The following is a 26,530-nucleotide window of genomic DNA, read 5'->3' as shown; positions in this document are numbered from 1 at the left end:
GATTTATCTTTGTCCACTTGAGTCTCTTCAGCAGCTCTAACACCTTATGTTGCCTTAATTTGCTGCACTGTCCTCCAAATTTTAGATCCAGGCTACATCTTTAAATAAAGGGAAAATCATTTAGTCATTTTTCTTTGGTTACGCTTCTAGCTGAAGTAAATATGCCACAGCAGTGAATATTTTCAATATATAAACTGAACTTTTTTTCTTTGCTCATCTGGTAGCTCAAACTACTTTTAACAGGGAAAAGATTTTGAAGGGTTAGGGTTCTGTTTACAGATCTTCTCTGGAAGAGGAAGATTTAGGATTATTTAGAGTGGAGAACGTGAGGAGTCACCTGAGTTTGAAAGAGACCATTTTGTGAATATCCTGACCAACCCCTCTTTCACCAAGGGACTTGTTCTAAAATCAGAGAAGCATGTGTAGCCATTGGATAGCCTCTAGACATTTTGAACTATCCTCTGAGGTAAAAATTTAGTTTAGAAGCAAATTATTGATCTTCCCAAAGTCTGCATTGAATGTAAGATCCCAATGTACAGCTTACACGGTAGTGCTCTCTGCAACCATACAAATTTACCTTTTTTTCTATTAGTGTGGAGTAAAGACTGTAGTTACAGATTTTAGACAAGAGTAAGAAGGCATTTGCCAGTATCAGGAGTGTTGGAAGATAAAATAGTGAATAAACTCCTAACACATTTACAGGTAAACCAGGCCCCAGTAGATGTCTCAGTCCTTGGGTCCAGCTATGTTCTTACTCAGGTACAAGACCAAAGGATGGAAACAAAGATGGGATAAGACAGACTTTGCATTGACGAAGATCTGACCCACTGTTTTCTGTAAAACTGAAAGGTACAGGCCTTGAAAACATTCCCAGTTTTAAGAAACACAAAGATAAACAAAGTTTGCTTAGTAAAACTGAAATGGTGTTTGTTGACAGGCCTAGCAAAAGTTCAGAGGCACACTGTCTGTGTTCTCCTCATTGGCAGTCAGTTTTCTGCACCTGAAATCCACCCGTCGTTCTTTACCTATTTTTTTGCAAAGGTAGGGGAGCTCCGGAGCTCCCTGATCTTTACTCTGGCTTAAGTGGCTTTTATCAGGCAAACTGTCATCAGTGTGCAGGCAGACGTTTATGCTAACATGGGGACACAAAGGAGAATCTATGTTGAATAGACACCTAGAAAGCTCTCCATTTTTAATTGCTATCCAATACCTTTAATTGTATTTGCTTGAGAGAGCTAACATAATAATAAAATCTATATAGGAAAATAGGGATTGATCCTGAAATTCACAAGTACTGCAAGCAGCCTCCTTGGAGGATGCAGGGAGAGAGTCTGCAATCAATGGGGGTTTAGAGTATGGGACAATTACAGGATTGGTCCCTCGCTTGCCTAAATGTGCAGTCAATACATTAGAATTGGAATGGTCCTGTAAAAGGTTAGTTTTCAACATTAATGATGTGAAACTATATCCCTCTCTGTTGCTTCTGATCTGGTCCCATGTGTCACTCTCAAACCCATTCTTAATGTACGATATAGGCACAGGTGCATCTGTTCTTCTGTTTTCACATTTTGTTTTTCGTACAGTAAAATCTGAGTCTCACAAAATGAGTAAGAAATCTCTTCTAAATTACTGTATTTTACAAATTAGCAAGTAAACACACACAAGCAAAGATAATGAATTAAACATACTTTGTTCACTTTGAAAACTGCAGCTTAGTCAATGTATACTAGGAAATGTATGCATCATATTTTATGTAAATAATGAAGTCTTCATAGCATGAGACCTATAGTACCATTATATTTTTGCTGAGAGTTTGAGGAAGAATCATTCTGAGGTTTAAAATAAAGTGCAAGAATAAAGGAAAAGCAGCTTAGCAAAGTTTTACTGAAACTCTTTAAAGTATTTAAGCAGGTTCCCATTTGTAGCTAAAAAGAAAAAGACATCAAATGGTTCAGGTTGCTAGGTAAAAGACAATGAGGAATATTCCCTGTATATAAATTAAGATTTGAATTTTAAAATGTAGAGCACTTTCTGTCACTTTCAAAAAATACTATCTTCTACAGTCACAGTAAAGAACAGTTTTGTTTAATAAAAGGCAATATTTAATTTCAAAATTCTATATTTTTTTATAATGAACTATTATAACATAGGTATGCAGAAGGTAAGAATATACAATCTACCACATAAGTATGAAGAATAATTAACATAGTGAACTATTTTTCTTAATACCGCTATCATGAGGATTATTACATACGTTTTAATTTTTAAATATTTATTTCTCATTCTCTGAAACCTGGAGGTTTAACTGTAAGAATAAAAACAACAAATCTGAAGTCAAGTAGACACTAAAAAAATCCAAACACTACCACATCCGACTGAGGCAACCCAGAACAGTATTTCCAGGTATGTCTAGAAAAGGGAAACAAAAAAAATATTACGTGACCTACTCTACAATAAATTAGGTCAGGACCTGAAGGTGTCATTCTTTCACTAGGAGATAAACAGTTGTGTGTTTTTTCATGACTGTCCTTGTTCACCATTATAGGTGCTGCTATAGGTGCACCAATAAAAAAAAAATAATTCAGATTTTTTTCTTTGTAATGTTTGATTAAACACCTTCCCTATTTATTTGAATTATGCAGTAAAAATTTTGGGGAAATAAAACAACTTTCTTTTAAATTACAGACTTAGACTACAGCTAACCCTAAAATAGAACATAGTAACCGAGTAGTATATGATTCATTTGAGGATCCTGTTAAACTATTCACTTCGAAGTTTTATGAGAAAATATGTTCTCACAACATATGCAATACACAGGATTACTTGGTGCAAAGTTAAAGCTACAACATGAGTGTAGTTTAACAGGTGATAGGTGAAAACAGATAAGCAGCACAGATGGTGTATATGCAAGTTATTGTGGGGAAAAGGCCCAGTGTGAAAGCTGAATTCAGTAAAGTAAATTAAAACTTTACCTGTTATAATTTCAAGTGTATTCCTTTCCAGCCTACCTGATATCTTCTGCTGTTCTGAAATAATGAATAAAGCAGTCTTTGAAATTAAAAATCACTTTGAAAAAAATATATAAAGAATGTGTCTATAGGCACACTATTTATTCAGATGTGTAGGACTAATCCCTTCTCAGCTAGGACTTCTCCTGTCTTCTGCTGTCTACAACTGTTTTTTTTTTTGTTTCCTAACTTTGGCTTCACTAACTGTGTTCTAGAAACCATATTATCTGAATCACCTTTCACTTTAAAGAAATAGGATGAATTAAGCAGCATCTGAATGTATTTCACCTCATCTGATTTTTGAGATTGAGTGAACACCTGATTTTCTCTTTCCTCCTCAAACACTGGACCAGCAGGATGATTTTCCATATGACACACAGGCTCTAATGTGTGTTTGCAAGATACATGAACACCATCACCTGCACCCCCCAAGGATGGTCTTCCTGTATTCTCAGCACTTGACCTAATTCTGTAAGGCAAACTGAGGTCCAGTGGTTGTTCACGGCAATCTGTAAATCTCTCTCTCATTCTTAAGGAGGAAGCAAGTGCTGGAGAGCTGAAAAAGTCTTCTGTCTGAATTGCACACTCTCTTGTAGCTGACTTTCTACCCCTACTTGGTGTCAAACCATTCTGAGAAAACTGACTGTGTTCATCACATGTTTCTCTATTTGAAGACATCTGAGAAAACTCCAAAGTATCTCCAGAGATTTTTTGTTTAAACCTTCTTTCTACACTTGCATCTTTAGCATGGTTTTGACTGTAGAGGGATAAGCAAGTACTGCTATTACTGGGAATCTGCACTGGTAAAAAAGACTTCTGGGTTATAAAAAGCTCTTGACTAAGATCAGTGCTGCTGCATATTGCTTCAGTTTTTGAGTTCATATGAGAAGCTGCCTTATCCCTCAGGGTTTCCACATTGAATTCATCTTCTGAGTCATAAGTTTTAATTTCCAGAGCTGCTGGACTAGATGACAAAAGAGGCTCTGTACTACTAGTGCAGCTATTTATTTCAGTAGTGTTGGAGCCTAGTAAACAGCCAACAGGGACTTCCTTATCCAATTTCCTGCGCTTTTTAAAACCTGCTATGATTCCACCACTAAAATAATGCACAGTAGAATCAAGACCTTCACGTTTGCAAGTTGTCTGAGACCAAGAACTATTTCTACAACTTAATTCATTATGTTTACCATTCTCAGTTACAAAAGAAGTATGTGATGAGGGAAGGCAGAGATGTTCTTGTTTGACTTGAGTATTACTCTTCTGTACTATTCTAGAATTTTTATAATATTGTTTGTGATTTACCTCTTTAGAGCTCTCTTCATTACCATGAATTACTTTGTTATCTTGAAGTAGCTTTATTTTCTTTGCTTTCTTTTCAACAAAAGGCCAGGGGACAAAGGAGTTTTGCTTATTGCAAAAGGTTTTTTTTGTTGAATCCAAATAACTTTTTGCTTTAGTATCATGTTTGTTCTTTTTAAGAATTTTATTCTTTTTAAGATGAGTGTCATTGGCAGTGTTTTCTTCACACAAACCCACATTTTCCTTTCCATTGCAAAGATCAGGCTTATTTTTCCTTTCGGTTTCCTGTGTCTTCCATTCTCTTCCATGCTTTTTGGATTTGCCTTTCACTTTGCCATGATCTTTTCGGGGAGTTTCTATGTAATCAAGATAGCTTCCAAACTGATATAAAAGTTTAATTTCTTCATCTGATTCAAACTGTGTCAGCTTTAAAAAAAAAAGTATATAAGTAATGTAACAAACGTATCCAATATACAGTAACCTATGAAACAGTGTCAATACAATAGTACATACTAGCTATTCTCTGCTCCCATAATCCAAACACGTCACATCATGTGTATAGTAAGTGCTACAATCCTACAACAGCCATGGGAAAAATCAGATGGATTTTTCCAATGGCTGTTGTAGGATTGTAGCACTTACTATACACATGATGTGACGTGTTTGGATTATGGGAGCAGAGAATCTGATGTGCTGCTCCCACATCTGCAGTGTGGCAAAAAATATATTTGTCATCCGGTCTCTGACAAGAATGTATGATATATTAAATTCAAGGAAACTACATGAATGCAGTGTTAATTTGTTCACATTGAACATCTTTAATTGGCTGTGATTTAGGTGGTTTTTGGCACATAGATACTGGTGCTGCAGCCAGGAAAAATCACTAATATCGTAATTTACCCAGAAAATATTAGATAAGAGCATTCTTTTATTTTTATAATATAACCAAGAATGTCAAGGTAGCAGTAGTGGAAAACATCGCTTTTTTGAAATCTGCATTTGGCTAGAAGGTTGACATTTTCTTCTAAAGATGGGCAGTTCTACCTCAGGACTGGATTACTCTACATACACCCACACTAGGAGACTGTTCTCATAAGACATATACCATAATATACACAGGAGTTGAAAAATGGCTAAGTTAACCTTCTTGTTGGAACCATATGTTTAGTCTAGTTTGACTTTGTGGAAATGTATCAATCTAACTGGGTAATAGTCTCTGTTTGTGCCTGCAGCACTATCTATGCTGGAGAGGTTGTCAAAAACTCCAGTGTTCTTGTGCAGGAGACAAGGCTTGTTAACCCCCTTATTCCTAAAATATTTTGCCCCAAATTGGTGCTGTTTGGAATTGGGCAGATATAGGCATAAATAAAGAGGAGAGTGGGAAGGGAGATCTGGAGTAGGGGAACAGCAGAAACCAGAGTCAGTTTAAATAGAAACTGGAAGGCTACAGCTACAGCCTGGATTTGGGGGCAAGCCTGGGAATAGTAAAAAAATGGAGATGACTGGATAGAGTGGGAAGATGGTCAGGTAGAGCAGCTAAGTTTCCAGCCTGTAATGTGTATAACGGGGAACCTGAGATTTTCCCTTCTCCCCAGAGTTAAGCACAACCAAAAGACAGACAAACCAAACAAAAAAACAATCAGGAACTTTATCTTTGTAAAACTTATATATTTTAATCCCATTAGTTTTGGTGGGAGATCTCTGTCTGATGTTCTGGAGGTTGGCACTCTCTCCCTTTGGGAAGTCCTTCCACCACTTTTTTTTATCATTATGATCTGGGTAAATAGCATATGTAAGATTTTTCCTGAATATCACAGAATCATAGATTATTAGGGTTGGAAGGGACCTCAGGAGATCATCCAGTCCAACCCCCTGCTCAAAGCAGGACCAATCCCCAAATCCCTAAACGGCCCCCTCAAGGACTGAACTCACAACCCTGGGTTTAGCAGGCCAATGCTCAAACCACTGAGCTATCCCTCCCCCCATTGTAGAAAGCATCAAAATATCAAAAAGGGGAAGGATCATGGCCTCTTTCACTTCTTATATCAGAAAGTATTCAAGTAAAGCTCTGAGACAACTATGTCTGCCAGAAAATAAGGAGAAAGAAGGAGAGGGGAGCTGCCTAGGCAAGGGATGGCTGCTGAGATCCACTCTGAGAAGTTTCAGGGCTACAAAAGACTGGACTCATCCCTATGCCCTTACAGAGCCTGGGGTATGAAATAGTTTTTACTCCCCCTCTCATGGGGCCCAGGACTAGTTTAAGATAGCAGGTCAAGTTAAAGCAGAACTCAGCCTGGGTTTAAGCCAGGGGTCGGCAACCTTTCAGAAGCGGTGTGCCAAGTCTTCATTTATTCACTCTAATTTAAGGTTTCGCATGCCGGTAATACATTCTAACGTTTTTAGAAGGTCTCTTTCTATAAGTCTATAATATATAACTAAACTATTGTTGTATGTAAAGTAAATAAGGTTTTTTAAATGTTTAAGAAGCTTCATTTAAAATTAATATGCAGAGCCCCCTGGAACAATGGCCAGGACCTGGGCAGTGTGAGTTTGAAAATCAGCTTGCATGCCACCTTTGGCACATGTGCCATAGGTTGCCTACCCCTGGTTTAAGCTCTCACGGCCCCTGTAGATATTGTGGGAATGATTACACTGCAATGTAAGCTCAGGGTTCAAACTCAGTCTCAAGTCTAACCCCCCTTCCATCTACACCCAATTCACACCGACCCTGGGCCCTAGGCTTGATCCTGGAGGGGGGGTGCTGGTGGAAGGTTCGAGCCTGAGTCAAGATGGAATTCAGGGTTCAAGCCCTATTGCTTTGCAGTGTGGACACAGCCCCACAGGACTTGTGCTCGGGGAGTCTGCCAAAAGTATTTCACCATCTCACAGCCAACTTCCTTTGTCCTCTGGACAGTCAAGTTTGGTGGACAGTCATGTTTTTCCACACTGCACCAGGAACAAAGGGCCAGAGCAGCCACATTTTGGGAGGGCACTAGGAAGTCTGGGATATAGGTGGTTGGACTAGGCCTGCATAATGCAGTGTAAACACTGGAGTCTCAGGTGCCAACAATTCCTAAACTGGTATTACAAATAAGTACAGACACTCAAGCCCTAGATTAAAGAACCCAGAGTCTGATCACTCAAGTTCTACATGCCCTGGGCTTACACTGCAGTGTAGACAAACCCTATGACAGCTGAGGCATAAAGGAAATCCTCACTATGGAACTCCAGACCACAGGCATGCCTTTGCTGCAAACAAAAATACCCCCTGCAGTTAGCCAGTACAAAGGGGCTGTAGAACATCAGTGAACTTCCCTCTAGTTCTTCAGGATACATTCTGAATGGAACTGTTCCTTTGAAACCACAATTTAGAGGAAGCCCTTAATGGAAATAAGAAGAGTTTCAATCCACTGCTGGGAATCTTCCCCAGCCAGGTAAGAGACTCAAGAGTATGTCTGCACGTAAAGGGCCAGATTAAAAGGTGGAGCCAAAGTCAGAGGTGATGTGTAAGAGCTTCGCTACACTTGCAAATTAGAGTGAGTGCATTAAAGCAGCCCCAGGTGCCCTAACTCACAACCCGTGCACACCAGCAAGGCGCTTAAAGAGCCCGGACTCCGCAGCTGGAGCGCTCCTGGTAATCCACCTCCACAAGAAACATAATACTTGCTGCACGTCAGCTGAAACAGTGTGAACAAGGTGTTGCATTACTGCACCGCGGCCTCCGGAAATGTTCCATAAACCCCTTATGTCAAGTGGCCACTCTTGCCATTGTTTTGAACTCGGCTGTAGGAAAGCGGATATCCCCTTTCAAAGCTCAAAGCAACCATTAGTGTGGAATGTTGCTGCTGTGTGTGTGTGTGTGAGAGAGAGAGAGAGGCGCAGGGAAGGGGGGGGTCTGGTGCTGTCTAAACTTCAGACAGCATGCTGACATGCTCTCAGTCCCACAAAAAGTAACTCTCTCTCTCTCTCCCCACATACACACTCTCTGTCACACTCCACCTCCACCCTTACCCCCACAGCACTTTGCATCCACTTGCATGCGGGAATAACTACCACAATGCACTGCTCTCTGTGGCACTGCAAGAGCTGCTAATGTGGCCACACCAGTGCGCTTGAATCTGACAGTGTGGACACACTGCAATGCTTTCCCTACTGCACTCTCTGAGGGCTGGTTTAACTCACAGTGCTCTATATCTGCAAGTGTAGCCATGCCCTAAGTGCATACGAGCATAATTTAAGTGTAAGTCACACTACAAGGTGAGTTGAGGGGTATAGCAAGAAGAGCTATTAACGCAGGATAAAATGTGTCAGTTAAAATAGCCACCAAGGATAAACTTCCTTCACATTACAAAATCAATTCCCTTTCCCCAGTCCTCAGATAAAAATGCTAACACCACACCTGCTCTCCAGCGGCATCTTCCTGCAAAGATGGTGATGACAAACAAGGGCAGCACTTGTATTTCTTTTTTTTTATTTTGCCTTTTGGAGCCATTTAGTCATCCAACAGGTGTATTCTAGAAAATTTTAAAAGTTGCTTTTAGAAAAAGTGATTCAGGTTTTACATTTATGTAAACAAATGCACCTTTTACAAGAAACATGATTCCAAAACACTTGCATCATTTAGTACCTCATCTTGCAGTCCTTACTCCAGCAAAATGACCATTGACTCCAGTAGGTATATTGGCAGAGTAAAGACTGCAAGATAGGATACTTAGAATAAAAATGTTGAATTACAGGAAAAAGGAGCAGGGGAGTGAGTTTTGAAGAGCCCCTTAAACTACATACTGCTTGTACTGTAACAGAAGAGACAGGAGCCTTAAGTCTTGAGTCAAATCAATAGGGCACAAAACACTACACGTGGAAGCTTTCAACCACACTATTTTGTCAGCCTCTTAAAATGTTCTGGAAAAAGCTGCAGATGAGGAGTGACTCAGTCTTTGTCTAAACAAGGGATTTTTTATTTTCCCGTTTCTCAACTTCACTTGTAACAGCTCCTGTAGACTGGATGGGGTCATTTTAAACACTATAATGTCAAGCAGCACTCCCTGTTGCTACCATAGGTAGAGCTGTATTAATGTAGCATAAGAAAAAAAAATCAGTTGTAGATAAGGCCTTAAAGAACAAAAGATGCTGCAGGATTTCAGGAAACAGCTTATCGTACAAAACTCCAGATCAGGCTGGGTTACAGTTACATGACCAGTTGCAGGAAGAACTTCAGGTCAAACTGTCCAACAAATTGTAATCAGCATGTAACAGTGTTGCCCGATGAGCCCAACCTTCAAAATTCAGATGTGGAGTTGAACCACTGTGAAGTCTGTAAGAATTTGAATCGCAAGGGGGGGGGGGCGGCACATCGTAATGGGACGTGCGGGTATTTAACACTCCTCCTCCCCTACCCCCAGTAATGGGGTAGGATATAAACCCTCTCCCTGCCCCAATGGAAGAGGATTACACAGTAATGGGGGGGCATTAAACCCCTTCCTCCCCAGCCCAGGGGGTTACACATTAACAGGGGATTAAACCCGTAGCCGACTGGGTTACACGATAACAACGGGGGTATTAAGCCCTCTTCCCGCCGCAGCTTCCTACCCCCTGGAAGGGACACAGCGCGCTCCTGTCCCTCCTGCAGGGCCGGGGTTTCGCTGCCTCCTTGCAAGGCTCCGGCTCGGCCACCAGCGCCTTCCGGCCAGCCGAGCTCCAAGCCGCCGCCGGGTTTGAACGGCGCCCGCCACCAGCCCAGGGCCCCGCCCGCGCTCTGCGCTCCCCCTCCCTCCGAGGGGCTGGTACCGAGCGACTGGGCCTGTCACGTGACAGAGAAACACTCATAGCGCGGGGAGGGGAGAAGAGACCAGCGTCCCGCGGAGCGCGCTGTACGGGCCAGTGCTGCCCACAGGCGTTCCCACCCTCCTGCGTGGGTCAAAGGAGCAGTGATTGGCTTAATTAACACTTGCTGTTCGATACTGGGCCTCCCTGGGGTCACTCTGAGCTGCTGCTGGAGAGCCCCCAGTGCAGCTTTACCTGTAGAAAAGCACTGCTGGCCCTGGGGCCGCTGTTAATGATTGCAATGGGATGATGCTGACAGTTTGTGGTCTTCGATCTGATCTCCAGCAGCCCCATTTGAAGATAAAAAAATTCACATTACAGATAGTCTGATATGGCCTTGCCTTTGCTTTCTCGGAGTGCCTCCTCCCCCCGCTAGCTCTTTATGCACAGGCGGCGTCAGTTGATTGTTTTTCAATATACCTGCTACGTCACTGCAAGCTTCCTTGTCGGTGAATCTTTTCAATCATTACCATCGTGGCATGCATTCAAAGTGACTCATTTCTTTCTCCTTTACCTCGGCTCCCCCACAAACTTAAGGCATTCTGCTGCTGTGTTTGTGCAAACGAGCTAGCTTCCCTCACCATACCTCTTCTCTGCACACTGCTAGGAGAGGTCAGCTAACATGCAATGCCGTGTTCCAAAAATGAATGGCATAAGCTGCGTATCCAGACACCAGTCTGCTAGTTTGTACTTTTGGTGTCAGTGACAAGTAGGAGTCAGGAAGTTTGTGCTGCTCCCATTGCACACACTATTTGGAAAAGCTGCAATATGTTCCCTGCTGCAAATTGACTCTGATCCTAAATTCCTCTAAGTTAGTGAGGGTTTTACCAGGATCCCGATAGCTTAGGAGATACCAACCAGTATTTCTGCCCCTCCCCCCTAGCATAGAAGGTAGAAGTTGGCCTTTCAAGGTGCATAAACTACTCTCATTAACACAAATGGGATTTCCACAAGTGCATTAAGAAGTCGATACAGCTCAAAATGTGTTTTGTTTAGACTGCTAGCACTAGAAACTGCACTGTAGTTTTGACTATATGGTACGGGGGAGGGGGGAATATAAGATGACAATATGATACAATGTTAATAAAGAAATTTGCAGTCCTGCAAATCCTCATGAGGAATTTTATTTCCCACAAGTATTTGCAATTCAGTTATACACCCATAGGGAGTTTATAGACAAGGTTAATGCTTTAATGGAAAAAAAAATAATCTCATCAGCCAGGATCTGAATGTCCAGTGTTCTGAACCAACATGAAATGATAATGCTAGCAAAACAAGTGTCCTTCTTAACTTTGATATATCCTAAACTGCTAATTTGCTGACGGTGAATTAATGATTAATAATTAATTAAAACAACTCCAGGACTGGGTACGTAGCTGAGAAAAATGGGAAAGGATTTACAAACTCTCTAAAAGTATGGCAGAAAGCCATATTTAAAAGACGTATAAGAAGTTCTCGTTACTTTATAACACCACTGGGTTTTTTTATATGCTTTAAAGTTTAATTCCTTTTACAAGGACATCTCATTCTTTTGTTAGTACAAGATTCATCACAAAGGTATAATTTTTTACACATGCCTTTGTCATATTCTTAATTGTCCTTCTTTTAGCTTTATATTAGAGAGAGACAGTAGTGTCTCCATAGTAGAGGCTACAACCAGCTTTCCATTTAGAGCTCGATTTTGCCACCACTCTACTGTTCTAAATCTCTTCAGAAATAATTTTTGGTGTCTCAAATTTTGCATGAAGATCTTCAGCTAGTGGAAATTTTAAGAGGAAACGTTAAGAGGAATCAGACAACCCATTTCTCAGTTATGAAACTTAGTAAATAGAGGTGTACTTTAATGATACTGTTATAGATATTTATATTCCAACTCTTGGGTTCCAGCTCAATAGAGTGAGATAAAGCAATAAGGAGCTAAGGCCCAAGAATGAGAATTCCTTTGAAATTGTACCTTCAGAGAAGCAGAATTACGAGTAAGTAATTTTTCTTTCTCTATAGATACCATTCAGAAGGAATTTACTCTTGGCTCTTAGCTTGTTAGTGGCCTGAATCATGTTAGGGAGCTGAGACCCACAAGTTGAAAGCCAGTTAAATATATCTCCAGAAATGCAGCATTATAGGTGAGTAATTATCCCTTCTTCACTTTGTGAAAGTTCTTCCAGTGCTTTTTGACACTGCATAACCTCCTCCCCCCCCACCCCATCCCCCCAAAAAAAGCCTGGCCTAGAAACTTCATATGTGTTTTATTGAAAGGGAGGAAGGATGCTCCAGTGGGTAAGGTACTTGCCTGAGATTTGGGAGATCCGGATTTAATTTCCTGTATAGCCACAGGTTTCCTGTGTATTCGGTGGGCTCACATCCACAAAAGGACTTAAGCCAGAGGTCCCCAAAGTGTGGGGTGCACCTTCTCTTGAGGGCCATGGCGGGACCTTTGGGGGGGGCGGGCCTGGGCCAGCCCTTGATAGGGTTGCCAACTTTCTAATCCCACAAAATAGAACATCGTAGCCCCGCCCCTTCCCCAAGGCCCTGCCCCCTGCTCACTACATTCCCCCTCCCTCAGTGGTTCACTCTCCTCCACCCTCACTCACTTTCATTGGGCTGGGCCAGGGGATTAGGGCTCTAACTAGGGGTGCGGGCTCTAGGGTGGGGCCAGAAATGAGTGGTTATGGGTGTGGGAGGGGGCTTCAGGCTGGGGCAGGGGTTGGGGTGCACAAGGGGGGTGAGGGCTCTGGTTGGGGGTGCAGGCAATGAGGTGGGGCTGAGGATGAGTGGTTCAGGGTGCAGGAGGGGGCTCCAAGCTGGGGGTGGGGCAGAGGGATTCAGGGTGTGGAAGGGGCTCTGGGATGGGGTTGGGATGCAGGGGGTGAGGGCTCTGGGTAGGGCCAGGGATCAGGGATTTGGGGTACAGGAGGGGGTTCTGGGTTGGGGGGGCTCAGGGCTGGGGATAGGGGCTCAGGGTTGGAGCGTGGGCTTACCACTGGTGGCTCCCCATCAGTCTCGCAGCAGGGAAGCTAAGGCAGGCTTCCTGCCTGTCCTGGCACTGCAGACCACGCTTCGCCCCAGAAGCGGCCAGCAGCTCTGGCTCCTAGGCAGAGGCATGGCAAGCGGCTTTCTGTGCTGCTCTCGCCCGCAAGCACTGCCCCCGCAGCTCCCATTGGCTGTGCGGAGCTGATGCTCAGGGCAGGGGCAGTATGTGGAGCCCTGTAGGCTCCCCACCCCCACCGTAGGAGCTGGACCTGTTGGCCGCTTCTGGGGCACAGCACGGAGCCAGGAGAGTTAAGGACTAGCCTGCCTTAGCTCTGCAGCACTGCCAAATGGACTTTTAATCTCCCAGTCAGTGGAGCTGACTGGAACTGCCAGGGTTCCTTTTCGCCCAACTGTTATGGTAAAAAAACAGACACCTGGTCACCCTACCCCTCATGGGGGAAGGAAGGAAGCACCACCCAGCCCTTCCCCACCCCAAGCTCTGCTCCAGCACCGTCCCCAGCCTCAGTGCGGCTCTGCACCAGGCTGGGGGCCCAGCTGCAGCTCCGCTCCTGCCCCAGCCTCAGCTCCCGGCCACTGCTCAGTCCACAGCCTCGCTCCCAACCCCATCCCTACGGCCTCGGCCTCAGTCCCTTACCCTTCTCCATGTCCCTGCCCCCAGCGATGTCCTGCTCTAGGCTGGGAGGCAGGGGGACATGAATGTCATGGTGCCTAAAAAAATTCCAGGAACAACACTATGATCCATAAAGTCTGAGCTGGGCACTTATTTTTGAGAGAGACAAGCCTTGGGAGAGACATACCCGTCATCAACATATCCCATTGGGTAGCTTAGGTGGCTCACTGTCTATAGAGTGCTGGCTTTTGTGGATTGTGTTCTAAGGTGCCTTCCCCACTCAATTCATTGTATAAGGAGCCTAGGCACCTAATTCAAGTTTGTGGTTCACAGTGCTGTTCCTGTGATTTTCTAGGCACCACGACACTCAGCACTGCAATGCCTAAGGCAGCGGTACTCAGACTTTACAGAGCTAGGCTTCTCCTTCCCCCTTTCATGTCCCCCTGCCTCCCAGCCTAGAGCAGGACATCGCTGGGGGCAGGGACATGGAGAAGGGTAAAGGACTGAGGCCGAGGCCATAGGGATGGGGTTGGGAGCGAGGCTGTGGACTGAGCAGTGGCTGGGAGCTGAGACTGGGGCAGGAGCAGAGCTGCAGCTGGGCCCCCAGCCTGGTGCAGAGCCGCACTGAGGCTGGGGACGGTGCTGGAGCAGAGCTTGGGGTGGGGAAGGGCTGGGTGGTGCTTCCTTCCTTCCCCCCCGAGGGGTAGGGTGACCAGGTGTCTGTTTTTTTACCATAACAGCCGGGCAAAAAGGAATCCTGGCAGTTCCAGTCAGCACCACTGACTGAGAGATTAAAAGTCCGTTTGGCAGTGCTGCAGAGCTAAGGCAGGCTAGTCCTTAACTCTCCTGGCTCCGTGCTGTGCCCCAGAAGCGGCCAACAGGTCCAGCTCCTACGGTGGGGGTGGGTAGCCTACAGGGCTCCACATACTGCCCCTGCCCTGAGCATCAGCTCCACACAACCAATGGGAGCTGCGGGGGCAGTGCTGGCGGGCGAGAGCAGCGCAGAAAGCCGCTTGCCATGCCTCTGCCTAGGAGCCGGAGCTGCTGGCCGCTTCTGGGGCGAAGCGTGGTCTGCAGTGCCAGGACAGGCAGGAAGCCTGCCTTAGCTTCCCTGCTGCGCCACTGATGGGGAGCCACCAGAGGTAAGCCCGCGCTCCAACCCTGAACCCCTATCCCCAGCCCTGAGCCCCCCCAACCCAGAACCCCCTACTGTACCCCAAATCCCTGATCCCTGGCCCTGCCCAGAGCCCTCAACCCCTGCATCCCAACCCCATTCCCAGAGCCCCTTCCACACCCTGAATCCCTCTGCCCCACCCCCAGCTTGGAGCCCCCTCCTGCCTTAGCTTCCCTGTTGCGCCACTGATGGGGAGTCACCAGAGGTAAGCCCGCGCTCCAACCCTGAGCCCCTATCCCCAGCACCAACTTTCCATTGTGCCAGGGGGTGCTCAACCCCTGGCTCTGCCCAGGGCCTGCCCCCACTCCACCCCTTCCCCTAAGACCCCACCCCCACCTGCCTCTTCCCACCCCTACCCTGCCTCTTCCTTCCCCACTCCACCCCTCCCCCGAGCGCACTGTGTCCTTGCTCCCCCTCCACGAAGAGCCTTCTGTAAGCTGCGAAACAGCTGATTGTGGCAGATGGGAGACATGGGGAGGGAGGGGGAAGTGCTGATTGGTGGGGCCCGCTGGTGGCCAGGAGACGCTGGGAGAGGTTCTGATAGGGGGCTGCCGGTGGGTGCGGGTCCTGCTTCCTAACCCAGTTTCAGGTCCCATGGTGTCTTCTCCAGTCCTTCTAGGCTCTGTTCTTGTTTCTACCCTCCCACACCATTCCCCAGCACGATGGCAGCTGCTCCAGCCCCTCTAGGTCCTGTTTCCCTCGATGCCTCCCTCCCACCTGAGTTCACATGGGTGCAGAAGAGCCCCCAAATCTTTCCATTGCAGGGGTGCTAACCCACCCCCCTGGTTCCACAGCCCCTGTGGTATACAGTGTGACGGGTTCAGTCACAGCGATCCCCTTGGGACTGTCACCTGATGTGCTGAAATTACCTCTGAGCTCGTTTTCCTGCCAGCTTGGGGCTTCCAGAACCCTGTCCTGTTGAGCCAGACACACTAGCCTGCTGCAACACAGACCCAGGTTCACGCCCCAAAAGCTGCAGACTTAACTGAAAACAGCTCAGCAGATTACCTCTTTCCAGCACCCAGTTCCCAACGGGATCCAAACCCAAAATAAATCCATTTTACTCCGTATAAAGCTTATACAGGGTAAATTCATAAATTGCTCTTTATAACACTGATAGAGAGATATGCACAGCTGTTTGCTCCCCTAGGAATTAATCACTTACTCTGGGTTTATTAATAAATAAAAGTGGTTTTATTAAATATAAAAAGTAGGATTTAAGTGGTTTCAAGTAATATCAGACATAAAGTAAGTCACAAAGCAAAATAAAACACAGAAGTCTAATCCTAATACATTAAGAAACTGATTACAGGCAATCTCACCCTCAAAGATGTTCCAATAAGCTTCTTTCACAGACTAGGCTCCTTCCTAGTCTGGGCCCAATCCTTTCCCCTGGTACAGTCTTTGTTAGTTTCAGCAAACATCTCAGATGGTAAGCAGAGATATTCTCATGACTCACAGCCCCCTTTGTCCTGCTCCACCCCCTTTTATAGTTTTGGCACAAAGCGGGAATTTTTTGTCTCTCTGGGTCCCCACCTCTCCTTCTAAATGGAAAAGTACCAGATTTAAGATGGATTTAATTATCAGGTGACATGGTCACATGTCATTGTAAGGTTTATCTTGAAACCAATTTTGCTAATCTGTAAAATCTACAGGGGCTGTGTAAGTACCTAAGAGAATGAGAAATAGTGCATAGAACTAGTTTAGAGAAGACTGGCAGAACTGCCAACAGTCTAATTTTGGATAGAATTATCTCTAGGTTTGTAAACCAGTCTTGGGTGTTTTCAGTACTGACCAGAATTTGGAGGATTGTAACAGCTGCTTCATGAATTTCTAAAAAATTGCAACACCAGCTTTCCCCAGTAGGGGGCAAGTCTGTGTGCTGTCAGAACACAGGGGAGAAGGGATGGCTGCATCTTCTTTGCTGCCAGCTGAGAAGAGCAAGCAACACCATCCCTAGCAAATTTTTTACAGTGCTGGCAACAATGCGTTGGATGTTAATCATGAGTGATTTGCTGATATTTAGGAACTCTGGGAAGGTTTTTGGGAGAGTAGCAATGAGGAAATGTCAATGATGCTCTGGATAGAAAATCATCAAATGGTAATAACACCATCACAACTAATCTTACACAGATTTTAATTGTACCTCAAAGGTTAACATTTTGTCCTCTACTAAATGTCAGGGCCACTAGTCCTATATGTAACAATATTTTGAGATATATATATATATATATATAGTTTTATCACAAAGAGTTTTTCCCTTAAATTTGGTAATTTTTTGTGTTAGAAAAGAGTAAAACAAAAAGTTCAGAACTTACAAATAACAAATAGGCCTAACAATTCTCCCTGTACCTTTGGTAATGTGAATCCTCATTACATATATACGAGGCTTTCTATCACAACTTCGTTCCTTTTCTCTGAGGCTATATATTGTATTGTACGTGCTGTACCTCTGGTAGTGAAAAACTTAGAAGGAAAAGTAGCCTTAACTAAGCCTCTAAGAGTATGTCTACACTACGGGATTATTCCAATTTTACATAAACCGGTTTTGTAAAACAGATTGTACAAAGTTGAGTGCACGCGGCCACACTAAGCACATTAATTCGGCACTGTGCGTCCATGTACCGAGGCTAGCGTCGATTTCCGGAGCATTGCGCTGTGGGTAGCTATCCTGTAGCTATCCCATAGTTCCCGCAGTCTCCGCCGCCCATTGGAATTCTGGGTTGAGATCCCAATGCAAAAACAGTGTCGCGGATGATTCTGGGTAAATGTCGTCACTCAATCCTTCCTCCGTGAAAGCAACGGCAAACAATCATTTCATGCCCTTTTTCCCCTGGATTGCCCTGGCAAATGCCATAGCATGGCAACCATGGAGCCCGTTTTGCCTTTTCACTGTCACCAAATGTGTACTGTCACCAGACGCGGTACTGCAGTACTACACAGCAGCATCCATTTGCCTTTGCAAGGTAGTAGAGACGGTTACCATCCCTATTGCACCGCCTGCCATTGTAAAATCGCGATGAGATGACGGTTATCAGTCATTTTGTACCATCTGCTGCTGTCATGGGTGCTCCTGGCTGGCCTCACTGAGGTCGGCCGGGGGTGCATGGACAAAATGGGAATAACTCCCTCGGTCATTCCCTTCTTTATGTTTTGTCTAAAAATAGAGTCAGTCCTGCCTAGAATATGGAGCAAGTGTACTAGAGAACCAGAGACCACAGCCGCTCCCTGTCAGAACACCAGAGATCCTGCAAAAATGATGAGCTGCATGCCATTCTAGGGGGTGCCCCTGAAACAACCCCATCCGTTGCTTCCCTCCTCCCGCAACCCTCCTGGGGTACCGTGGCAGTGTCCCCCTATTTGTGTGATGAAGTAATAAAGAATGCAGGAATAAGAAACACTGATTTTTTAGTGAGATAAAATGAGGGGGAGGAAGCCTCCAGGTGCTATGATAGTCCAGGCAGGACATTAAAGGGTGTAGGAGGGAGAGGAGCACAGCCTCTCGCTGCTATGATAGTCCAGGCAGTACAGAATCTTTTCTTTATACATGAAATGGGGGGGCTGATAGAGCTCAGCCTCCAATTGCTATGATGAGAATGGTTACCAGCCGTTTTGTACCATCTGCCGGGAATGACCGGGAGTCATTCCCATTTTCACCAAGGCCAGCCAGGAGCACTCACGGGCTGATGATGATGATGGATATCAGTCATATTGTACCGTCTGCCACTAGGAAGGGGATGCTGGTGTTCAGCGCTGCAGCACCCCGTCTACCAGCAGCATGAAGTAGACATAGGGTGACACTGAAAAAAGGCGAAAAACGTTTTTTTTCCTTTTCTTTCGGGGGTGGAAGGGTATAAATTGATGACATATACCCTGAAACACCCGGGAAAATGTTTTTGACCCTTCAGGCATTGGGAGCTCAGCCAAGAATGCAAATGCTTTTCGGAGACTGCGGGGACTGTGGGATAGCTGGAGTCCTCAGTACCCCCTCCCTTCCTCCCTCCATGAGCGTCCATTTGATTCTCTGGCTTTCCGTTACGCTTGTCACACAGCACTGTGCTGTGGACTCTGTATCATAGCCTGGAGATTTTTTCAAATGCTTTGGCATTTCGTCTTCTGTAATGGAGTTCTGATAGAACAGATTTTTCTCCCCATACAGCGATCAGATCCAGTATCTCCCATACGGTCCATGCTGGAGCTCTTTTTGGATTTGGGACTGCATTGCCACCCATGCTGATCAGAGCTCCACGCTGGGCAAACAGGAAATGAAATTCAAAAGTTCGCAGGGCTTTTCCTGTCTACCTGACCAGTGCATCCGAGTTCATATTGCTTTCCAGAGCGGTCACAATGGTGTACTGTGGGATACCGCCCGGAGGCCAATACCGTCGATTTGCGGCCATACTAACCCTAACCCGACATGACAATACCAATTTCAGCGCTACTCCCCTCGTCAGGGAGGAGTACAGAAATCAGTTTAAAGAACCCTTTATATCGATATAAAGGGCTTCGTTGTGTGGACGGGTGCAGGGTTAAATCGATTTAACACTGCTAAATTCAGTTTAAATGCCTAGTGTAGACCAGGCTTAAATGTGTGTGCCCAGAACTGCACTGCCAACTGTTTGAATATTCCCAAACTGATTTCTGCACCCAACCCAAATTGTATCGTTAGGTATCTTTCTGATTTGCATGATTACTTCTGGGGACACAAATGTACAGGCTGCTATTGTAAATTTGGCTATGATTGTCCCTTCAGCTTATGTAAGAGGTGGTATATTATTGAAAAAAATATATTTTTGGCCATTTTTCTCATCACAGACAACTATCATGGTACAACCCAGCTGTGGTACAACCCCTATCTCCAAGACTGTGACTCTCTGAGACTAGGCAAACTGGTTATGCCATAAAATCCACGGCCTAATCCTTGATGATTCAGGAGAAGTCCATGTTTTCAAAAAAGTCTTGCTTTTTTATCTTAATTTCCTTTATCTCTGCAAATATAGTTTGTACAAGTGTCACTAGATATTCCATTCTATTTGTTAATCTTTTCTTTAAAATGTTTTTTGCATGTGTTTTTGTTTACAGTTTTCTCCCGTCATCAGTAAATCTACATTTTATTTTCTTATCACCCTTATCTTCACTGCTTAGTGCTTACTTTAGAGTTTCTAGGACATTGGACTCTGTAGTATAACTATAGGATTACAGTAGAATATGATTTAAGAGATATTGAGATCATTCAACTATACGGATAAAAAATTGCTTTCTAAAGCCCTTATCTTATCTGTGCTAGCTTGTTTGCTCTCCCTTAGCCTAGTTAGTTGTGTTTTCAGTTGTAAGAATCAGATTAGAAGTATATTCTTTGTATACGAAGGAATTTCAAACTTTCCTGAGTGCAACTCAGCAGCAAATAAAGAATATTACAGGTTGGCAGAATATCAGCTGGGGTCTAATATTGACCTGGTTTGGTATAAAATGCCTGGCAGGACTCAGGGCCAGATTTTCAAAGGTATTTAGGCACCTAAAGATGCAGATAGGCATCGAAAGGAATTTTTAAAAATGTCTAACTAGGTTAGGTATCTAATGCGCTTAAGCACCTAGTGGGATTTTTAAAAGCACCTATCTGCATCTTCTGACCTGTCACAGGATATTCCCTAAGTCTTTTCCAAACACAGTAAGTGACCACACCATACTTCACTATATCCACTCAGCAGCCTAGAGAGCTATTTACATACTATTTACAGTCAGAAGCCACTTTCCCCCACTTGCTTCTGTGGAAGGGAACAACATTAGCAGCAACCAGTTCTATCTATTCCTGCCTCCCTTCAGGCTGCCTACTCTTCTCTCTAGCCCCATCTTCCTGTCTGCTTATATAGACCCAGATGCTGGGGCTTACTTCCACCCAATTAGCCCTTCAACTGTATCTCTACTCAGTTAGTTGGCATCCACTGCCAACTACCTGTCTTTCAGTCAGGTCTCAGTTAATGTACACTGGTGGGGATGAGAGTGACAGGGTGCTGAGCCAGCTTATGCCTCAGCACACCCTGTTAACTACCTACAGAACTTTAACAATCTGGCCCACTGTCCTGGTGTAGACAATGATCAACACTGATATTTTGTTTCTATAGCTGGTGTCTGCTTCAAGCTATTTTTTTAAATGTAAGCAAAAATAGTTCAGCCAATTCCAATTACATGAGGGAAAAATACATTGTTTTGCCCATGTGTTTTTTTCTTTAAACTTACCACTGTTTAATTGAGAAGTTCTAGCACCTCCATGCTTTCAAACAAGGAATTAACAAAGGGGTGGCCTTTGTGTCAGCACTGGGTCTTCTGTTGTCTACTTGCAAAACTGCCTAATTTTGGTCATGTTATAAGAAAAATCTTAGACTGAAAATGCTCTGTAGTGACTTGTTAGCTTGACAGCTAAATTCTCTGATGATTCCATCTGTAGCGAGCATGATCCAGTGCAGAGCTGCAAGGGCTGAGCAGGATTTTTTCCCTGCAATTACTGCTCCCAAGTGCTGCAGGCCACTGGGCAGAGGAACAGCGAACAGAAAGACTCTCTCTTGCTGGCACCCACCAGCTGCATGGAAGAGGAGGAGGAGAATGTAGCCTGAATAAAATACAGCGGGGAAAAGAGTGGGACTAGGGTTAGGCTAGAATAGTACTCTGAAAAAACAGGCCCTGGGCATCTCAAATTTGGCACCCAAAATGAATGACCTTAATCTATCTGTGCCTCAGCACAGCCTCTGTAAATGGGGATAATAATAATACCTTAATAGCCTCTGCCCTTTTCTAACTTTGGAGTGCTTGATGTTATAACTTTAATGTTCTTTTAACACAGTTTCTATGTAGGTTATATATAACAGTGCTCTATGGATATTTAGGCTTTCACAACGTATTGTTTTACTAATAGTCAAGCCTAAGTTTTGAAAGCGCCATAGGGCTTATTGTCAGAGAAATGAGCCTGAGGCTGGGATTTTGACAGGTGTCTAAAGACAGAGGTGTCCTATTCTCATCAAATGTCAATGGGAATTAGGCATCTAACCACCTTAGGAACCTTTTAAAATCTCATCCTAAATTGTTGTCCTTTTTCACAGTACAGCCATGTACAGTTAAGATGTGACACGGTTTCTGTTAAATGATGTTGACATTTTTTAAATTTCTGGGGTAAAAAGAAACAACCTAAACCTCCTTAAATAGGAGCTGCAACTTGCTTATGACAGGACTCAGTTAGATTCCCCCAGAATACAGAGAAATGTTTGGGATTTGTTTTTTTGTTTTTAGGTTGGCTGGTCAAAAAAGCTTTTCCAAACACTAAATGAGCCCAGGACTGAATTAAAACTAGTAGGAAATGTCACTGTCTGAAGACTGACAGATGCTTCAACATTGTTGTTAGTCATAAATAGACCCCTGAAGCAGAGTTCAACTACCTGGAGTCTGACGTGTACATTTAAAACCTTAACTCTAACTTTTTTCTTGTCTGAGAATATTAATTTAGTCCTGATCCAGGAAAGCTTCCTTATATAGGACAAGTTAAGCATGTGCTGTCCCGAATCTGGAGTCTTATGCTATATGGAACCATGACTCACTTAATGGACAGTGAGTCATGAAAAGTCCTTTAACCTCCAGATCAACTAGAAAACATTTAATTGCTATATACTAGCATCTCGAAGAGCAGGCTACAAATTCCTGTTTAGATAAAAACAAATGCCGGAGTCAATTATATTAATTCCACTAGAGGAGTTTCAGATACACAAGCTATCACTAGATGTTCATACAGTTATTTCTGTTGATAAATGGGGCCAATTGATAGAATGTCTTTCAAAAGGATTACTGATAATCTAATAGGGACAGATTCATGCTAGTTTTTTTGTCCAGATACTAAAATATATTATTTCACAATCTATTCTACTACGCCGATGGCGCCATAAGTACCATCTGTACATGATTCTCATTCTTCGGTCTCAGTTCCTAGTTCATAACAGGAAGAATTCCCGAAGCTCCAGAAGGTTTGGTTCCAAAGGAAACAGAAACTCCAGGAGCACCAGTCACATGCCACTCTTGGAACCTTCCAGACAGTTCTTTCTTGATTATTTTCTGTCAGGAGCATCTGTCACTGTTCTGACTCTTTAATCCAATCAGCATCTATCCTGCTCTTGCTATTCTCTGGGTCTCTCTCTGGCTGGCTTCCAGTCTAGGCTAGTTCTTGTTACTGCTTTTATTTTAATAACCCTGTGACTCTTTAGCCACTGGCCCAGAAACACCATTAAGATGCCAATTTCCACAAACCCTGAAGAAATCTTGGTTCCATGTCTCAAGTCTTCCTGTTTAGTACTGAGAGATTTGGTGCCTTTCTTGCATTATTTATTTCTGAGATAGTGCCTCAGTACTTTTTTGCTTCAGCCAAAATATCAAGGGCTCCCTGAAAAATTTCTGTTTCAGTCAATGACACATCTGACATTCCCTGGATAAAATATCCTCTCCCCAAAAAAACAACACTAAAAAATCCATTTTCCATATACTCTTTCTCCCCTCAAATCCCATCAGTTCCACATGGTCCCCCATCCTAAATCCATAGATATTTAAAACAATTCCAGGCCAGTTTTTGTGTTTATGAAGGACGGTATACCTGATGTAATTAAGTCTTCAGCAAACTAGCTGTTTGCATGCAAGCAGGCTTCTCTATTGAGAGCTACTGTGACCTCTGGCTGCAAGGAGGGTTGGCTCAACAGTGTATGAGATAGTATGATCTAGTTTCTAGTAAACTGAATATGGCATTAAGAGCAAGAGACTTCTGTTTCCTTATCCTGCCTCTGACAGCTGTTTGCATTGCAGTAGCACTCAAATACCTCAACTGGGGTGGGGCCCTATTGCGGTAAGTACTGTACAAACACATTGTAAGAGACCGTCCCCTAACCCAAGGACCTTACTGACTCCTGCTGTGGCCCTAGTCAAGTTATTTTGCCCAAAATTTTCACATCAGCAGCTTCTTGGAAAATGAGTTCAGTTTCATTTAAGTGTCTAAATGTGCATTTAGATGCCTTATTTAAAGCAGAAAGCTAAGGATACAATTTTCAAAACAAGTTGCCTAATTTACCCCATCTGAAAAATGAGGATGAAAAACAAGGCAATCTAGGGTTTTGTTATGTGGACAAATGTCCCTTAAAACCTTTTAAAAAATATTCACAATTACGCACTGATCCCTGAACAACCAATTAACCTCTACTTCTCTTTATGTGGCTGATGGAAATAGCCTGAAGAACCCATCTCCCCACTTTTAATATAAAATGAGTCAGTTCAGTCTGAGTGAACCCTAAAGCAATATCTTGCTGAGATCTTAACCCCAAATTCTTAGTATCCCTGCGTGCAGTGGATTTGATAGGCACTGGATTAAATTTGTTTCTGTGTACAGGAAGGTAACCTCAATTCTGTTTAATTTTGCTCCATTCCACCACACAACACTAAAATAATGAAGAAAATATTTCTATGAAAATATATAGGTTCCATATATCGTATTTCATTCTCACTACTGAGATATATGCACACAAACCCTTTTCTGTGTTAAAAAAGCCTGTTTTTTTGTATAAGTAAAAGTTAATTATAATTATAATTACTCTTCCTGTGTGTATCCTGTGTGTATTAAATTTGAAGACTAATATTTTATTTGCATTGTATTTGCTCTTTGTACAAAAAAAGTTGCTAATTTTTTTGGACAAAATCTCCAAATCAAAATACCTACACTTCACATGTGGTTTTACACACATTGGTCCTGAATTTGCCAAGACTTATACATGTGCTTAACTTTACACTTTGCATTTAGTCCCTTTAATTTCAAAGAGATAGCTCCTGTGTATAAAGTTTGTGCATAAGGGTTTGTAGGATTAGGGCCTTATTTGCTCTTCTAGCTATTATTTTTAGGCATGGAAGTATTAGATTATCTGTAAATGTTGATTTCACCATACCCAAACAAAGTGAGGAAAATATATTTCCATTTATAACAACTGAAAATTATAGGGAAGCAAAAGAAAGAAAAATGCTGCTTGAGAACTCTGTTTTAAGCACTTAAGGAAATTTGCTTTATATATACTGACAATTTGTATTTAATATTTTACCTTTTGAATGTCAACATCTGCAGTAATTAGTCTAACATTCCCATATTTTTCACAACTGTGAAAATTTAAATTGATTAAAATAGAATATGCTTAAAATAAACATTGATATTACTTATTGAAATGCCATAAAAATCAAATTCTGCTAAGTCTACTTATTTTGGCTTTTATTCTACATTCAGGCTGTGAGTTCACAGCATCCAAATGTCACAAACTTGAATGATACCATAGATTTTTAAAAAATCTATTTTACTTTACAATTTATAGCTTAGATCCTTCAAACACTTAATATGGGAATCATTCCATCAAAATTAGTGGAACTACTCACCTACAAAAAGTTAGGCAAGTTTGCAAGCTCCTTCAACTCTTCAACAAATCCCACTGCTACCATTTTCAGACAAAAGGTTCTGATCTTGTTTGCCTTGAGCACCTAAAATCACCATCAGTCAATGGAGCAGAAGTTGGAGTTTTCTGTGCACAAATAATTCAGGACTAGGCACCACTAAAAAATATGATCCTTGATTTAAAAAACAAAAAAACCAAACAACCAACAGCAAACCAATCCAACCAATCAAAAAAACAGAAAGTTCCTTCTTTACCAAGTGCAGAACCATTTTTAAAGAGGGCTTAAAAATGTTGAAATGGCCAGTTTATATTTACCTTTCCAGGGTAGAATTATTTTCTTTTTAGTGGTTGCTATCGAGCGACTAAAAAAATATTAATCCTGATTTTAAAAAGTACATAGCTGTAAAATACAACTAGCAGCAGCAAGTAGTGTGACGAGGTAGCAAACGTGAAAAATCAGAATAGGGGGTGGGGGATAATAGGTACCTATATAAGAAAAAGCCCCCAAAATTGTGACCGTCCCTATAAAACCATCATCTGGTCACCCTAGTAGCAAGTATCCTGCAAGCACTTTTGCACACGCTTAATTTTAATGACACACTGAGTGACTATCCGTGCGTTTAAAAGTAAGCAAGTGCTGAGGATTTGCAGGGTGGGGACCCTAACGTGGCCTTTCGGGCAGTACTGTCGGTGCAGAAGTGTTTTTGGGCAGGGACACACCCCCACAAAAGCACACGACATCTCTCATCTAAAGTCCTGGGGCCCAGAGGCCGCCAGCCGCTGGCAACCCCCGCTGAGACCAGCGCGGGGCAACTTCTCCCCGCCGCTGCCTTCCTCCCAGCTCGGGCCTTTTGCCTCTGAAAACTTTCCACGATGACATCATCTGTTTGTGTAAAACGTCGCCCCTCAACCCCTGCCCTGAGCTTGTCACGTCAGGGACACGGGGCCTCCCCGCCCCCCCACGCGGGGCTTTCAGTAAACACGCCGCGCTAAACCCCGGCCTGGCGGAAAGGGTGGCTGGGCGCCCTGGCCAATGACGCAGCGAACACGCAGACACAGGCTCGGCGGAGGCGGATGGGCGCGCGCCCGCCGCGCAGCCCGTGTCAGGGCTGGGGGGCGCGAGGCCGGCCGGTCTCGCGAGGCTTGTCGTCGGCCATTTTCCCATTGGCTGGCG

General features: G+C 43.6%; 1 protein-coding gene across 5 annotated transcripts; it reads right to left on the bottom strand.

The window, feature by feature from the left end:
• Nucleotides 1–2,167: 2,167 nt before the first annotated feature.
• On the bottom strand, nt 2,168–26,478 carry LOC115650413. Of its 5 annotated transcripts, XM_030560355.1 has the most exons (4): nt 25,672–26,478; nt 25,340–25,513; nt 8,707–8,821; nt 2,168–4,733 (listed from the first exon to the last, which is right to left on the bottom strand). In XM_030560355.1, exons 3-4 carry the CDS (start codon nt 8,797–8,799, stop codon nt 3,114–3,116), a joined length of 1,713 nt encoding a protein of 570 aa, XP_030416215.1. In that variant the 5' UTR covers nt 8,800–8,821; nt 25,340–25,513; nt 25,672–26,478; the 3' UTR covers nt 2,168–3,113. The 5 variants fall into 5 exon arrangements, 4 of the variants coding, with proteins under 4 accessions (XP_030416215.1, XP_030416214.1, XP_030416218.1 ...); XM_030560354.1 differs by having other exon boundaries at nt 25,340–26,478; XM_030560358.1 differs by lacking the exons at nt 25,340–25,513; nt 25,672–26,478 and adding an exon at nt 10,326–10,361.
• Nucleotides 26,479–26,530: the final 52 nt, after the last annotated feature.

The sequence above is a fragment of the Gopherus evgoodei genome, chromosome 4 (genome assembly GCF_007399415.2).
Source record: "Gopherus evgoodei ecotype Sinaloan lineage chromosome 4, rGopEvg1_v1.p, whole genome shotgun sequence".
Classification (NCBI taxonomy): domain Eukaryota; kingdom Metazoa; phylum Chordata; order Testudines; family Testudinidae; genus Gopherus; species Gopherus evgoodei.
This window is presented reverse-complemented; position numbering and strand designations above follow the sequence as displayed.

Coding starts and splice junctions, on each gene's coding strand:
- LOC115650413 (XM_030560354.1), bottom strand. CDS start 8,799: ATGGCTCCAAAAGGCAAAATAAAAAAAAAGAAATACAAGTGCTGCCCT. Junction 4,734..8,706: donor AAGATGCCGCTGGAGAGCAG/GTGTGGTGTTAG, acceptor TTTTTTTTAAAG/CTGACACAGTTTGAATCAGA.